The sequence below is a fragment of the Nelumbo nucifera genome, chromosome 7, assembly GCF_055504915.1.
Source record: "Nelumbo nucifera cultivar China Antique chromosome 7, China Antique-T2T, whole genome shotgun sequence".
NCBI lineage: Eukaryota > Viridiplantae > Streptophyta > Magnoliopsida > Proteales > Nelumbonaceae > Nelumbo > Nelumbo nucifera.
The window spans coordinates 49,528,832-49,542,634 of record NC_142655.1 but is presented as its reverse complement, the minus strand read 5'-3'; the positions used below and the strand labels follow the sequence as shown (position 1 = coordinate 49,542,634).

The 13,803-nt window shown below is 34.9% G+C and overlaps 1 protein-coding gene across 1 annotated transcript; it reads right to left on the bottom strand.

Annotated features, from left to right (window-relative positions):
• Positions 1-7,006: 7,006 nt before the first annotated feature.
• LOC104608452 (uncharacterized) lies at positions 7,007-11,072 on the bottom strand. Its single transcript, XM_088891099.1, has 3 exons — positions 9,596-11,072; positions 7,506-9,319; positions 7,007-7,400 (listed from the first exon to the last, which is right to left on the bottom strand). The coding sequence occupies exons 1-2, from the start codon at positions 10,974-10,976 to the stop codon at positions 7,533-7,535; spliced, it is 3,168 nt and encodes a 1,055-aa protein (XP_088747225.1). The 5' UTR covers positions 10,977-11,072; the 3' UTR covers positions 7,007-7,400; positions 7,506-7,532.
• Between the last annotated feature and the right edge of the window lie 2,731 nt (positions 11,073-13,803).

Genomic DNA, 13,803 nt, shown 5'->3' with positions numbered 1-13,803 from the left:
TTAAATAATATGTAAAATATTTAGAAATTTTCGATATTTGAATTTTATTCATTTTAATGTTATTACGTAATATTAAATATTTTTTTATATTATTTAGCTAATTTTAATGTTTTTTATTTAAAATTTTTAGTTATTGAAATATTTAAATAATGTTTTATTTTTAATGTTAAATTTTATTATTTGAATAACATTTAAATTGAATAATTCGTAAAATTATAATTTTCAAATTTACTACATAATTTCATGATGAATTTTATAAAAATATTGAATTATTAATAATATGAATATTATTAAATATATTTTTTTTTGTATTTTGAATAAAATATTTTAAATTTAGTATATATTTTCATTATAACATCTAAATAGTTCTGAATTTTTTTAAACTAAAACTTTCTTTAGATAGATATAGATAAAAAGTGGGGGAGAGGATAAATAGGAATTAGAAATAGTTAAGGATAGAATCTCTCTACTAAATTAGAGATAATTTAAGAGATAAATAGGAGTTAGAGATAATTTAGGAGATAAATAAGAATTAAAGACAATTTAGGAGGAAGTGGGGGAAAGTGGTTCTACTTGGCTAAACATTAGAAAAGCAAATCCCTCTTTCTTTATGGTTGTTAGAAATAGTTAAGCATATGTGATTTCCTTATTGGTTTAATGGGTAATTATGTGGATTTAAAAAAACAAAAAATTCAAAAAAACAGAAAATTAGGAAGGGAGTTTGAAGCAAGGAGAGGTATTATAACGTGGGCAGACCAAATGCACATTATGCTTACCTAACTGAGAGATGTGTCACACAGTTATTACGTGCTCACTCATTATGCTTACCTAACGTGCCTACTACATCCGGACCCGTTTAATTGTTGCCAACATTCATTTTTCAGTATAGCACATGGCTTCTAAAACAAAATGATTGCTTTTTTGTTTTGAAAGGCAAAAGAAAGTTGTTTTTATTTAAAGATCGATAAATGATTCTGAAACCATCTCAATCATGGTTTCTAAAACAAAAACATATTTTGTAGTATGGAAATTATATGATTTATGGAATATGGTCATATATGTTAACAGATGAATAGATATTCCTTAAACTAGTAATTCAAGAACACATTTTTAGTTTCTATTTTGGAAACAGAAAAATATATATAACCAATAACATATTATTTTTTTGTGTTTTTCTTTTAGAACCAATTTTTTTTCAAACCAGCTGCTACCTCTGTTTTGCTTTTGAAACTCACAACAATTTCTTTTGAAGGATCAAAAGGAAAATTTATTAAAAAGAATATATATATATATATATGTATATATGTATATGTTAAAATTGGTCTGTCCACCTTATCATACCTCTCCTTGCTTCAAACCCCCCTTCCTAATTTTCTGTTTTTTTGAATTTTTTGTTTTTTTTAATTCCACATAATTACCCATTAAACCAATAAGGAAATCACATATGCTTAATTATTTCTAACAACACTAAAGAAAAAGGGATTTGCTTTTTTAATGTTTAGCCAAGTGGCACCACTTTTCCCTACTTCCTCCTAAATTGTCTCTAATTCTTATTTATCCCCTAAATTATCTCTAACTCCTATTTATCTCTTAAATTATCTCTATTTAGTAGAGAGATTCTCTGCCAAACTATCTTTAATTCCTATTTATCCTCTCCCCCACTTTTTATCTATATCTATCTAAAGAAAGTTTAATTAAAAAAATTCAGAAATATTTAAATGTTATAATGAAAATATATACTAAACTTAAAATATTTATTCAAAACACAAAAAAAATAATAGATTTAATAATATTCATATTATTAATAATTCAATATTTTTACAAAATTCATCATGAAATTATGTAGTAAATTTATAAATTATAATTTTACGAATTATTCAATTTAAATGTTATTCAAATAATAAAATTCAACATTAAAAATAAAACATTATTTAAATATTTCAATAACTGAAAATATTAAATAAAAAACACTAAAAGTAACTAAATAATATAACAAAAAATTTATTATTACATAATAAATTTAAAATGAATAAAATTCAAATAATGAAAAATTTTAAATATTTTACATATTATTTAAATATTTAAATAACAAAATATTTAACATAACAAAATTTTAAATAGTTATAATAACAAAATTATGTAATAAATTTAAAAAAATTCTTAAAAGTAGAAAAATAATTATAATAGAATTCATAATATTTGTATTAATAATAATTTAATATTTTACAAATTTAATAACGAATTATGTAATAATAGTACAATTATAATTTAATGGATTATTAAGTTCAATAAATAATTAATATTTTAAGAATTTAAACAAAATTATTATTTCAATAACTAAATAATATTGTAAATAAATAACTTCACTTATATCAATTAATAATTATAGAAAATAACTATCAACAAAATTATATTTATTAGTAATAATTTTACAATAATAGTGTACATTCATTATCTATTTATTTTTTTTAGTAATTATTTATTGTTTTTTGATAAATATGATTTCAATAATTATTTATAAATGTTTTTTTATTTTTGTTATTTAATAGAAAATTATCAATAATTATTGGAGATTAAACAACTATTATTTAACTTTTGAAATTTAATTTATTGTATTTTTGTTATAAATTTATTTTTAGTAATTATATATTTTTTATAATTTGTAGAATAATACTTATTAGAGATTAAACTATTATTTAAGATTAAACTATTTACTAACTAATTTAGTATATTTTCAGTATTTATTATATTTTTGTAATTATTGTATTTTTATTATATATCTATTGTATTTTCATTATAAACTTATTTTCATTGTTTGTGTATGTTTGCTATAAATTTTCAATAATTGTTAGAGATTAAATTATTGTTATTTATTAGAAATTAAACTATAAGTTTAGTTGAAATTAGGAGTGTTCAATGATTGGTTTAGTTCAGTTGCAAGCTGTTTCGCCAACCAAATTGATCTAGTCAAGTCCGTAGTTTGTCACTCAAAACCGATTGACCATTAGCAAAAACCCACCAACTCGGGTTGTATCGATTTAGGTCTATTGTTTAACTTTCGCTTAACAAAGCATAGGTCCACGTCACCATGCTTATCCTTGCTCCATTATCCCCACCTTGCATTCTCTTTGACTTTCTCTCCTTTCCCCTTCCCACCACTCCCATTAAGCCATGTCACCTAACTACCTAAAAATATTCCTATAATCTCTCTCATAAGGTATCTCATTTAAACCAATAGGAAAGTATCATGTTGCTCCACTCCCTAATCAATTCCTAAAATGCATCCCCCTCCCCAATTTATATCTACTCTCCCTCATTTAAAATATTCATATTAATTAATAAATAGTTAAATACGGTTAAAATTTAATTCCACCCATATTCAATGAGTATTAAATAGTGTTATTACCAAAAGTTAATAAATACGGTTAGTAAAATACCAAAAATTAATAAATATTGTTATTAATTAACTCATTAACAAAATTTTATAGAAATTGAAAACTCTTTAACTAATTTCTATAAAATTGAGAATTATATTTTACAATTATCAAAAAGTATTAATTTATACTGAAAATTTTAGTTATTATTATTATAATTAATAACCAAATACAAATGGGGGAACAAAATATTATAATGTTAGAAAACGAAATTATTAATTTATACTGAAAAATAACAGATAAATTAGTGTAATTTTGTTAGTAAACTACCAAATAAAAAAATATATTTAGTAACAATTTAAAAAAATTTCAATAAATCCCCATAGTTACACAAATGTAATAATTTTTTCAAAAATTTTCACAAAACTACATTTTTGTAAAATAGGATTTTTTAAATTAAAATATATAAAGTATTTGAAAGTTTATTTCAAATGCATTAAATAACTATTGAAAATTATTAGAATATTTTGGAAATTTTAGGAAAATTTTTTACATTTGACAGATTTTGGAAAACCATTGAAAAATTATATAATTTTCATTGGAAAAAGGAAATTATTGGTTAGTTTATATTAGAAATTATAAGATAAATTAGTATAATTCTGTAAATAAACCATTTAAAAAGAAAATAAATTATTTAATAAAAATTTAAATAAATTTGAATAAATTTTCAAAATTACACAAGTACAATAATTTTTTGTAAAATTACATTTTTGAATATTAAAGACAATTTAATGTAATTTTATAAATTTACCATGTGGTTGATACCCAATATATCTTTTTGATCATTTCTATCATCAAATTGAATATCGGGTTGACGGGGACAATGTTTTCAAAATTGGATCAAACCAGATGGTTAGATTGGAAAAATTGGGAACCTGACACTATTTCACCTCAAAACCACTTTTTGTGCAAAAACTGTTTATTTGGTTAGCATACCGCTGACCTGGGTGGTCGAACATCAACCCGGACAACAGTTTTTGGCCTTTTTTGTTTTTTCCAATTTTTATTTTTTTGTTAGAGCGGGTCATCCATTCGAACCGAACAGTCAGACCGTTTAACCCCAGAATGGTTCTCTATCCAGTCCAATTTTAAAAACCTTGGATAGGGAGTGGGTGCCTTGCCTTGAGCTTGGCTTGGTGTGTGGCATGGCTTGGTCCAAGGCCCGGCCCATGGACTGGCCTGACCCACGGCACGGCACGGGCCCGTGCGGGCTAGAGTCATGAGTTGTGCCAAACCGATCCCCCAAATTATCCTAGAGGAGGGAGGCATGGCCCGAGAAGCCTCGTGGGCCAGCACGACACGTCTCGCACTTTGTACAGGCCACATGCAAGTCATGTTGTGCCGACCCAACACAACCCAATTTACACCTCTACTTGAACCCGCCCAATATTGGGGACGAGGCAAGGAAATTCGAGGATTCTCTTTCCTTGATGAGGAGTGGGGTGCCTTGCCCCTGAACTCGCCCAACATTGAGGAATGGTTACCTTGCCTTGAACCCACGTGACACTGGGGATGACGCGGGGATGGGGTAGAGTGTCTTGATTATGGGGCAGGGAAGGGGATGGGGTGCCATGCCTTGAACCCTCTCCGTTGGCATTCCTATATAATTGTTAATTATTAGTGGAACTAATAAAAATATTAGCTTTTATAATTATTTTTATTTATTTAAAATTAATCAAAAATTCATTTAAAAATAATAAAAAGAATAAAAATTATTAAAATTACAACAAATTATTAATAAAACTAAATTAATTAAAAAATATTTGTTCATATTCAATTAATAATAATTATTTATAAATCAACATTAAATAAAAAATAAAATTATTAAATCTTTCAGATTTTCTCGTGCATTGCACGGGTCCGTACTAGTAAACAAAATATAATACAATCCAAATTGCCACAAGAGCTCCAAGGCCCTTAGAAACATACCAAAAACCTTCAAGCTCTCCGGGTTGAAAACCCACAACTTCAAAGATCAACAACGTAAACCAAACCAGCCAGGACTTCCGACAAAACCACCTTTCCAAAACAATGCTAACAACTAACCTTACTCTTCTCCCTCTACCTCTACCCCCTCACACGAGGGCCCATTGGGCTTGAAGCGTGGACAGCACAAGCCCACCCATACCTTGAGCTGAAACTTAATTAATTATAATGGGGTGATGAGAATCAAATGTTAGACCACTTGATCAAAGTGGTCCTGATACTATTTCAAATAACCATTCAACCAAAAAGCTTAAATTGTTAAGTGAGGTTTTATTTTCATTGAATTATCTGCATAGAAGTCAACGAGTCTTCATAATTTTCTACTACCGGGAAGCCCACTGAACCTGAATTCCTCACTGCCTACTAGAAAATCTTCATCATCACTATCAAGCCTTCTCTCTCGTGCCTTTTCAGCTTCTACCCGGAACCTTCTAAAAGCCTCCCTAACGAAACTTTCCCCACCCCCAAAAACGTAGACCTACCTTTTGCACATCCCTCTCTGCGCGTGAGAACACAGACCCAGCCGCTTCTTCCCCCACGTCCGTTTCTACCACTTCCTTTTGTTCTAAAGGAATTTTCTCTGCTGAACTTCTTGGTTGTGCTCATTTCTTTCCATTTCTCCCCATCGAAATTGAGGCAATAGCCTCCAATATAATTTACCTTCTTCCAGGATTGGTGCGGAGTTCGACTCCTGACTCTCGAAATCTTTCTTCGCTAGCTCCACTAAGAACCACACTCTTCTAGGTTCTACCTGCGTGTTTAACACGCCCCTTATTTCAATAACTGGACTCTTAGTTTTGATATTTTTCTAAAAGCAAATATGGAGTTTGTGAAATTATTTTGAGAAAATCTTATAATTAATAATACTGGAAAAGGTTGCAATTCTAAAAAAGAGATCTCAAGTCAAAGAGATTGTAAATTGAACTGGTTCATGATCACCAATCCTTAATTGTATAGCAAATTTTTAATTTCTACAAAAAATATGTAAACAGTTTGTTTAAAGAGAGTGCTTTTCCGCCATGGCATTAAGAATTATCATTCTAAAGCTGTAGTAAACTGTACTAGCTTGTGCATCTGTGTTATCTGAACTTTGAGATAGAATTTTCATTTGATGAATGTATATGTTATGTGTCCGCGCGTAGGATGTCGTCACGGGTCGGTCCACGGGGAGAAAGCCCTGCTTTCCCTTGCGCCTTCCCTTGCGAACAGACCCTATTGTGGAAACTGAATGAACGGTGTATCCATAACAGTATAGCTGAACTGTGAACATCTTTTCATTTTCTTTCCTAAATGCCAATCTAACAGTACAATCAATTAGTCTGGAAGTCCAGGAGTCATCATTCCTTCATCCATATTTAAATTCTCTTCAGTCTCCACCTTGTTTTTGCTGACAAGGTGCAAGATACCTTTACTCTTATTGTCACAAGCACGAAACACATGGAAAAGATATATTGTCAGCTGCCTACGAAGAGAGATTGCAAATTAGTATCTTGATTTGTTCCTTGAATAATATTCTTTCGACTTTCAGGTAATTATACAAGATAATGATGTCCACACAGGTCTACACATACACAACACACACCATAGAGAGAGAGAGACGTAAACTGTTTTCTTTTATTAGAAACATTTTACATGCAAAATGAATAATAGCTTGTGAGAGACAAATGCCCTATATTTAAGAGCTTATTCCCCATAATGAATACATAGAACAATAGAAAAAAATGCACTAAACTTGAAGAAACAAAACCAGGTAGCCCTAGAAACCACATCCAAATCTTATCTCTTCCTATTTGCTCCTACATCCACTTCACCCATTTCCATTTTTAAAGCCACTTCTACTAGAATATGCTAACAACAAAACATGTAAAATGGCTCCCAAAGAAGTGGAAGAAGCAAAATAGCCGGAAATAGAGAGGTTTGCAATTCTCATGAATCTCTCGTTTACGAGCTCTTTCTTTATTCCAATTTTCAAACTAAAACCTGCAAATAATTAACAAAGTTGCATGATGGTGTTATTGATATAAATAACAATTTAAATATCAACTATTAGTATTAATAATAATATTAGGTCGTATTCATACTTACATGATTGGAGAAGAAAACCTTTTAGACTTAATAGTGAACTGGAGGAGGTGGCGATGAATATGTGTATACAGGTGGTGGTGGTGGTGGTGGGGATTTGTACTCATAAGTGGGTGGGGGAGGAGGAGGTGACTTGTATTGGTAAACTGGAGGAGGGGGAGAACTGTAGTGGTACGTTGGAGGAGGTGGAGGTGGTGACTTGTAGAGGTAGGTAGGTGGTGGTGGTGGAGGAGACTTGTACTCATAAGTGGGTGGGGGAGGAGGAGGTGACTTGTATTCATAAACTGGTGGAGGGGGAGAACTGTAGTGGTAGGTTGGTGGAGGTGGTGGTGGAGACTTGTATTTGTAGACGGGTGGAGGAGGAGGTGGTGACTTGTATTGGTAAACTGGAGGAGGGGGTAAACTGTAGTGGTAAGTTGGTGGTGGTGGTGGAGGGGACTTGTAGTGGTAGGTAGGTGGTGGTGGTGGAGGAGGAGATTTGTAGTGGTAGGTTGGTGGTGGTGGTGGTGGTGACTTGTATTTGTAAACTGGTGGCGGAGGAGGTGGTGACTTGTACTCATAAACTGGAGGTGGAGGAGAACTATAGTGGTAAGTTGGTGGGGGTGGAGGTGGTGACTTATAATGGTAGGTAGGAGGTGGTGGTGGTGGAGACTTGTATTCATAGGTGGGTGGAGGAGGAGGTGGTGATTTGTAATGATAAACTGGGGGAGGGGGAGAGCTATAGTGATAAGTTGGTGGGGGTGGTGGTGGTGATTTGTAGTGGTATGTAGGTGGTGGTGGTGGTGGTGGAGACTTGTATTTATAAACTGGTGGAGGAGGAGGTGGTGATTTGTAATGGTAAACTGGGGGAGGGGGAGAGCTATAGTGATAAGTTGGTGGGGGTGGGGGTGGTGATTTGTAGTGGTATGTAGGTGGTGGTGGTGGTGGAGACTTGTATTTATAAACTGGTGGAGGAGGAGGTGGTGATTTGTAATGGTAAACTGGGGGAGGGGGAGAGCTATAGTGATAAGTTGGTGGGGGTGGTGGTGGTGATTTGTAGTGGTATGTAGGTGGTGGTGGTGGTGGGGACTTGTATTTATAAACTGGTGGTGGAGGAGGAGGTGATTTGTAATGGTAAACTGGGGGAGGAGGAGAGCTATAGTGATAAGTTGGTGGGGGTGGTGGTGGTGATTTGTAGTGGTATGTAGGTGGTGGTGGTGGTGGAGACTTGTATTTATAAACTGGTGGAGGAGGAGGAGGCGATTTGTAATGGTAAACTGGGGGAGGGGGAGAGCTATAGTGATAAGTTGGTGGGGGTGGTGGTGGTGATTTGTAGTGGTATGTAGGTGATGGTGGTGGTGGGGACTTGTATTTATAAACTGGTGGAGGAGGAGGGGGTGACTTGTAGTAGTAAGTTGGCGGTGGTGGGGGTGGTGATTTGTAGTGGTAAACTGGAGGAGGAGGTGATTTGTAGTAGTAAGTTGGTGTTGGTGATGGGGGAGACTTGTGGTAGTGATGAGAAGGATGCTTGGGCTTCTCACACTCCTTAGAAGGGGTCTTGGGTGCATAAGCAAATGGCTTGGCCTTGAGCACAACCTCATAATGAGTCTTGGATTTCACCTTGAGCGATGCTCCCTTCTTTCCATTGTGTAGGTCAGTTGGAATGCTACAAGTTGAATATTTGGGGGCTGAGAACAATTTGGCCTTGCATTCTTTGGCTCCATATTTCTTATAGTCATAATCCTTGACCGTAATGCTGTATTTACCATCGCTCTTGGTTTTCCCATATGCAACTATGTCTTTGTCACCATTTTTGCATGTTACTTGCACAATTGCACCTGCTCCACATCATACATTCTAATTAACTCATTGTCGAAGAAGTCATAAGTTCTAATTTTACTTGGTGTTTCATCTGGTGGAAACCATGTATAGATAACATTATTAAGAATAAGAAAAGAGAAAAAAAAGTATTCTATTTTAGAAAAGAAGTATAAATGGCTTTATCCTTGCAAGAAAATAGCAAAAATAACTCTTTGCTTTTGTAGAAGAGAATTGCATGATATTTGTTAATAATGAGAATAGATAAAACTCTATAAATTTTAATAGAATCCAACCTTTGAGGTGTTTCTTGCCGTGAGATTTGGCGGGGTATGCCCAATCATGGCACTTCTCGCAGTAGACTTTTCCAACAACCTTGACAATGAGTGGGTGGTGATGAGGGTAAGGGTGAGGCTTTGGTGGCGGTGGCGAAGTGTAGTGGTATGGTGTCGGATGGTATGGTGGTGGTGGGGATTTGTAGTAGTAAGGTGATGGAGATGGATGTGAAGGTGGTGGTGGAGATTTGTAATAGTATGTTGGTGGAGGTGGTGGTGGAGATTTGTAGTAGTAAGGTGGTGGCGGGGGTGGGGATTTATAGTAGTATTTTGGTGGGGGAGGAGGTGGAGACTTGTAGTAATAGGGTGGTGGTGGGGGTGGGGATTTGTAGTAGTATTTTGGTGGAGGAGGAGGAGGCGATTTGTAGTGGTAGGAAGGTGGTGGAGGTGGAGATTTGTAGTAATAAGTTGGTGGAGGTGGTGGTGGGGATTTGTAGTAATATTTTGGTGGGGGAGGTGGTGGAGATTTGTAGTGATAAGGTGGTGGTGGTGGTGGAGATTTGTAGTAGTATTCTGGTGGAGGAGGAGGTGGTGATTTGTAGTGATAAGGTGGTGGTGGTGGTGGGGACTTGTAGTAGTATTTTGATGGGGGAGGTGGTGGAGATTTGTAGTGATAAGGTGGTGGTGGTGGTGGAGATTTGTAGTAGTATTCTGGTGGAGGAGGAGGTGGTGATTTGTAGTGATAAGGTGGTGGTGGTGGTGGGGACTTGTAGTAGTATTTTGGTGGGGGAGGTGGTGGAGATTTGTAGTGATAAGGTGGTGGTGGTGGTGGAGATTTGTAGTAGTATTCTGGTGGAGGAGGAGGTGGTGATTTGTAGTGGTAGGGTGGTGGTGGGGGTGGAGATTTATAGTAATATTCTGGGGGAGGAGGTGATGGAGATTTGTAGTGGTAAGGTGGTGGTGGGGGTGGAGATTTATAATAGTATTCTGGGGGAGGAGGTGGTGGAGATTTGTAGTGGTAAGGTGGTGGTGGGGGTGGAGATTTGTAATGATATTCTGGGAGAGGAGGTGGTGGAGATTTGTAGTGGTAAGTTGGTGGTGGTGGTGGTGGAGATTTGTAATAGTAGACTGGTGGAGGCGGAGATTTAACTGGTGGTGGAGGAGACTCATAGTGATAAGGTGGTGGAGGCGATTTAACCGGTGGTGGTGGAGATTCGTAGTGGTATGGTGGTGGTGGTGAAGGAGAAGGGGGTGGTGGTGACTTGTAGACATAAGGTGGTGATGATGACCCATATTCAGCAGAAACTAATCCTCCATTGCCTGCTACAAGCAGAATAGCCAATGCCACCATAAGTTGTGGCCATGGCCGCCCCCTTTTGGGGCCGCCACTAAGAACTCTCATTGTTTAATTTCTGCCTGCTCCAGCCAAGGTCTAGGGCAATAGTTTCCCTAGAATGAGCTGGGAAGGGATAGAAAGGAAACCAAGCTTGGCTGAGCTTTTGTTCTGAATGCTGGTTTTGTTTGTGCTAGGTGCAACTATTTATAAGTGATGTTTGAGTCTAGTTGTCACAAGTTGTATGATCGTTTAGTCTTTATTTATTTGTTTATCACTATTATCGAATAACATATTTATCTTGATTGGGCTCTGCAAGCTGGATTTTATTTATTTATCTAGCATTTTCTTAATAGACCATTGGTTTTCTTTCTAAAGTCGTCTGTCTTCAGAATATTAGGTTTTGAATACTGAGGTCTTCAGTTTAAGGGAACAACCACTAATGATATCAAGCTCCATCCAAAGCAAAAGAGACTTCTGAACAGCACTGTACATATATTTCTTAATTATTGTTCTCGTAAACTGTATTAAGCATCTACATCCTCGCATTGAGATGATCAAAATGGTGCAACATTGTGCCCTAGATTGATTGATCCTGATGAGATGATATGCTTGTTAATTTAGTGAATAAATTTAATGCACCAGACCAAACCGCAATTAATTAATCTTCTTTTTTGTTAGAAACTTAGTAGTTGGAATCTAACAAATTCTTTATTACATTAATTTCAGATTTCTAACCCAGTACTGACGGCCCCAGAAGTTGCAATGTTGAGATCGGAAGTTGCATGAACTGTAACATGCAACCTGTCAAAAATTTATTATAAATGGAAGAGTGTGGTATTTTTGAAAAGTCAAAGCTATTATTCCCTGATTTGATAATATTATGTGTAGTTAAGATATGCATGAAACGTATGCATGTTTTAATTTTAAGCCTCTGTTTTGATTCCATGGTCCTGCTCTAATATATACAGAAAAGCTTATCTCCATTATTAGATCTTATTTGTTTTCAATACTTCAACGAAATCAACATCTAATTACAAGAAAGCCACGAATTGTTTGAATTGTCTTTTATGAGCAATAATTAATGAATAAAAATGTGCAAAGTAGAAGAGTTAGGCTCCATTTTATATCAGGTTGAGAGTCTATGATTTACTCCCTTTACTGTGTCATCTCATTCTTATATATGCATTTTCATTCTCCATTCCCAATTAAGCTTCATAAAATGATGATGTAACTTATTTTGATCTGAAAAGGTTTAATCACTAATAATACATTAACCGTGGATATGATTTTTTCATAGAAGAGATTGGCAAAGTAGGATTCATATAACTGATCCTATACAATTGGGATAAGGCACTGATGATGATGAAAAAATTTTACATTAACAGATGTCTTGTAAAAGTATGATGAGGACTAATTCCTTGAGCTAGGCTTTTACCCAGCAAACACAAGGATTTCTTTTGTATTGCCACATGGATTTCTTTCATGCATTATACTCGTATAAGTGGATATATTTGTAATATTGCCATATGATCTCCAAAGATATTAATTTAGTAAATAAGTAGGTTTATTGTCAGATTACAGGTGGTTAAAAGGCAAGGTTTAAAGTATCTATACAGGCTGATACATCGGTATTGGTCCTTTTTTTAGGTTTTATTTATTTTTTTTTTTGAAACCAGTTCAGAGGGGAGTCGATTTAAGGCCCGGCTACCCTCTGAATCAGTGTCTGACCCAATACAATCCTTAGAGGAACATATCAAAAACCCATTGGCATGATACGGGCCGATACATATATCAATACTTTGAACCTTATTAAAAGTATGATCGTCAATTATATTTGGGTCAGACCCGAGAGTCCTAATTACAGACTCAGGTTCATAACTGATTCTGCACATTTACCTATCAGTGAGGTTCAGATCTACCCAGAATTGGATCAGACCTGACCCATTAGGATATCCTCCATGCATGAAATGTGTGGGTACAGACTTCTTTGGGAGGAGATCCGGACTCGACCTATTGATATGGTGTTTAGAAGTGTGGGCATTTTTTGGGACCGATTTTTAAGAAAAAACGCCCATGCTTCCAAGACCCGTTTTTCACAAAAAAAAACACTTCTGCCACATAGGCACTGAGCAACACTATGCTGTTTGATAAGGTGTTTCATCACCGTTTTTTATGTATGTGCTGACTGGTAAGTACCACATAGGATATACATCCGTCAACATTGAGGGAAACCGGTCACCGATGCATAAAACGCCAAATTTGGCTTTTCATGCATCAGTGGGGTCCCGATTTTCGAGACATGTCCAATTTTTTAATAATCAGCTGAACCAAACAATGAGATACATGGGCATTTGTTGAAACGCCTAACATCCAATGTAACACCATTTTTTTGAAAAACGGCCACCATTCCAAACATCCCGAATTTGAGGCATTGACAGGACTAATCTGGATTGATTACCCTATATCAAACGTTGAAGCCTACCTGGAAATAGTTACCATGAAAGCGTTGCCGAGTTTAATATAGCAGAACAGATCATTTAACAGTATAAACTCATCACAATGAAAATTAGAAAAAATAATAATAATGTTTTCTAGCGGTTTCGTTCTCGATTCTGCGTTCCAGATTTCCGGTAGTTGAGTGGTTCATATATATTTTTCTTGAATGGAACATTTTTATCTGGTCGCCTGGTCGGTCGGTCAGCAAACAATTTACAGTTATGTAATTCATTAGAATAAAGGGGAGCCCTACTCCTACTCAGTCAGATGTGCAAGGTGAAGCCGATAAATTAGGGCATCTCCATGTGGGTTAGTGGGCGTATATACAGCATCTCTAGTTAAGTTGATTGTATTTTATTATTTGACTTTCTTGGAACTTCAGCCCCAATATTCCGTG

Excerpts from the sequence above, each read along its gene's own strand:
- LOC104608452 (XM_088891099.1), bottom strand. The coding sequence starts at position 10,976 with ATGAGAGTTCTTAGTGGCGGCCCCAAAAGGGGGCGGCCATGGCCACAA. Across the intron at positions 9,320-9,595 it reads CGGCAAGAAACACCTCAAAG|GTGCAATTGTGCAAGTAACA; the intron begins GTTGGATTCTAT and ends GATGTGGAGCAG.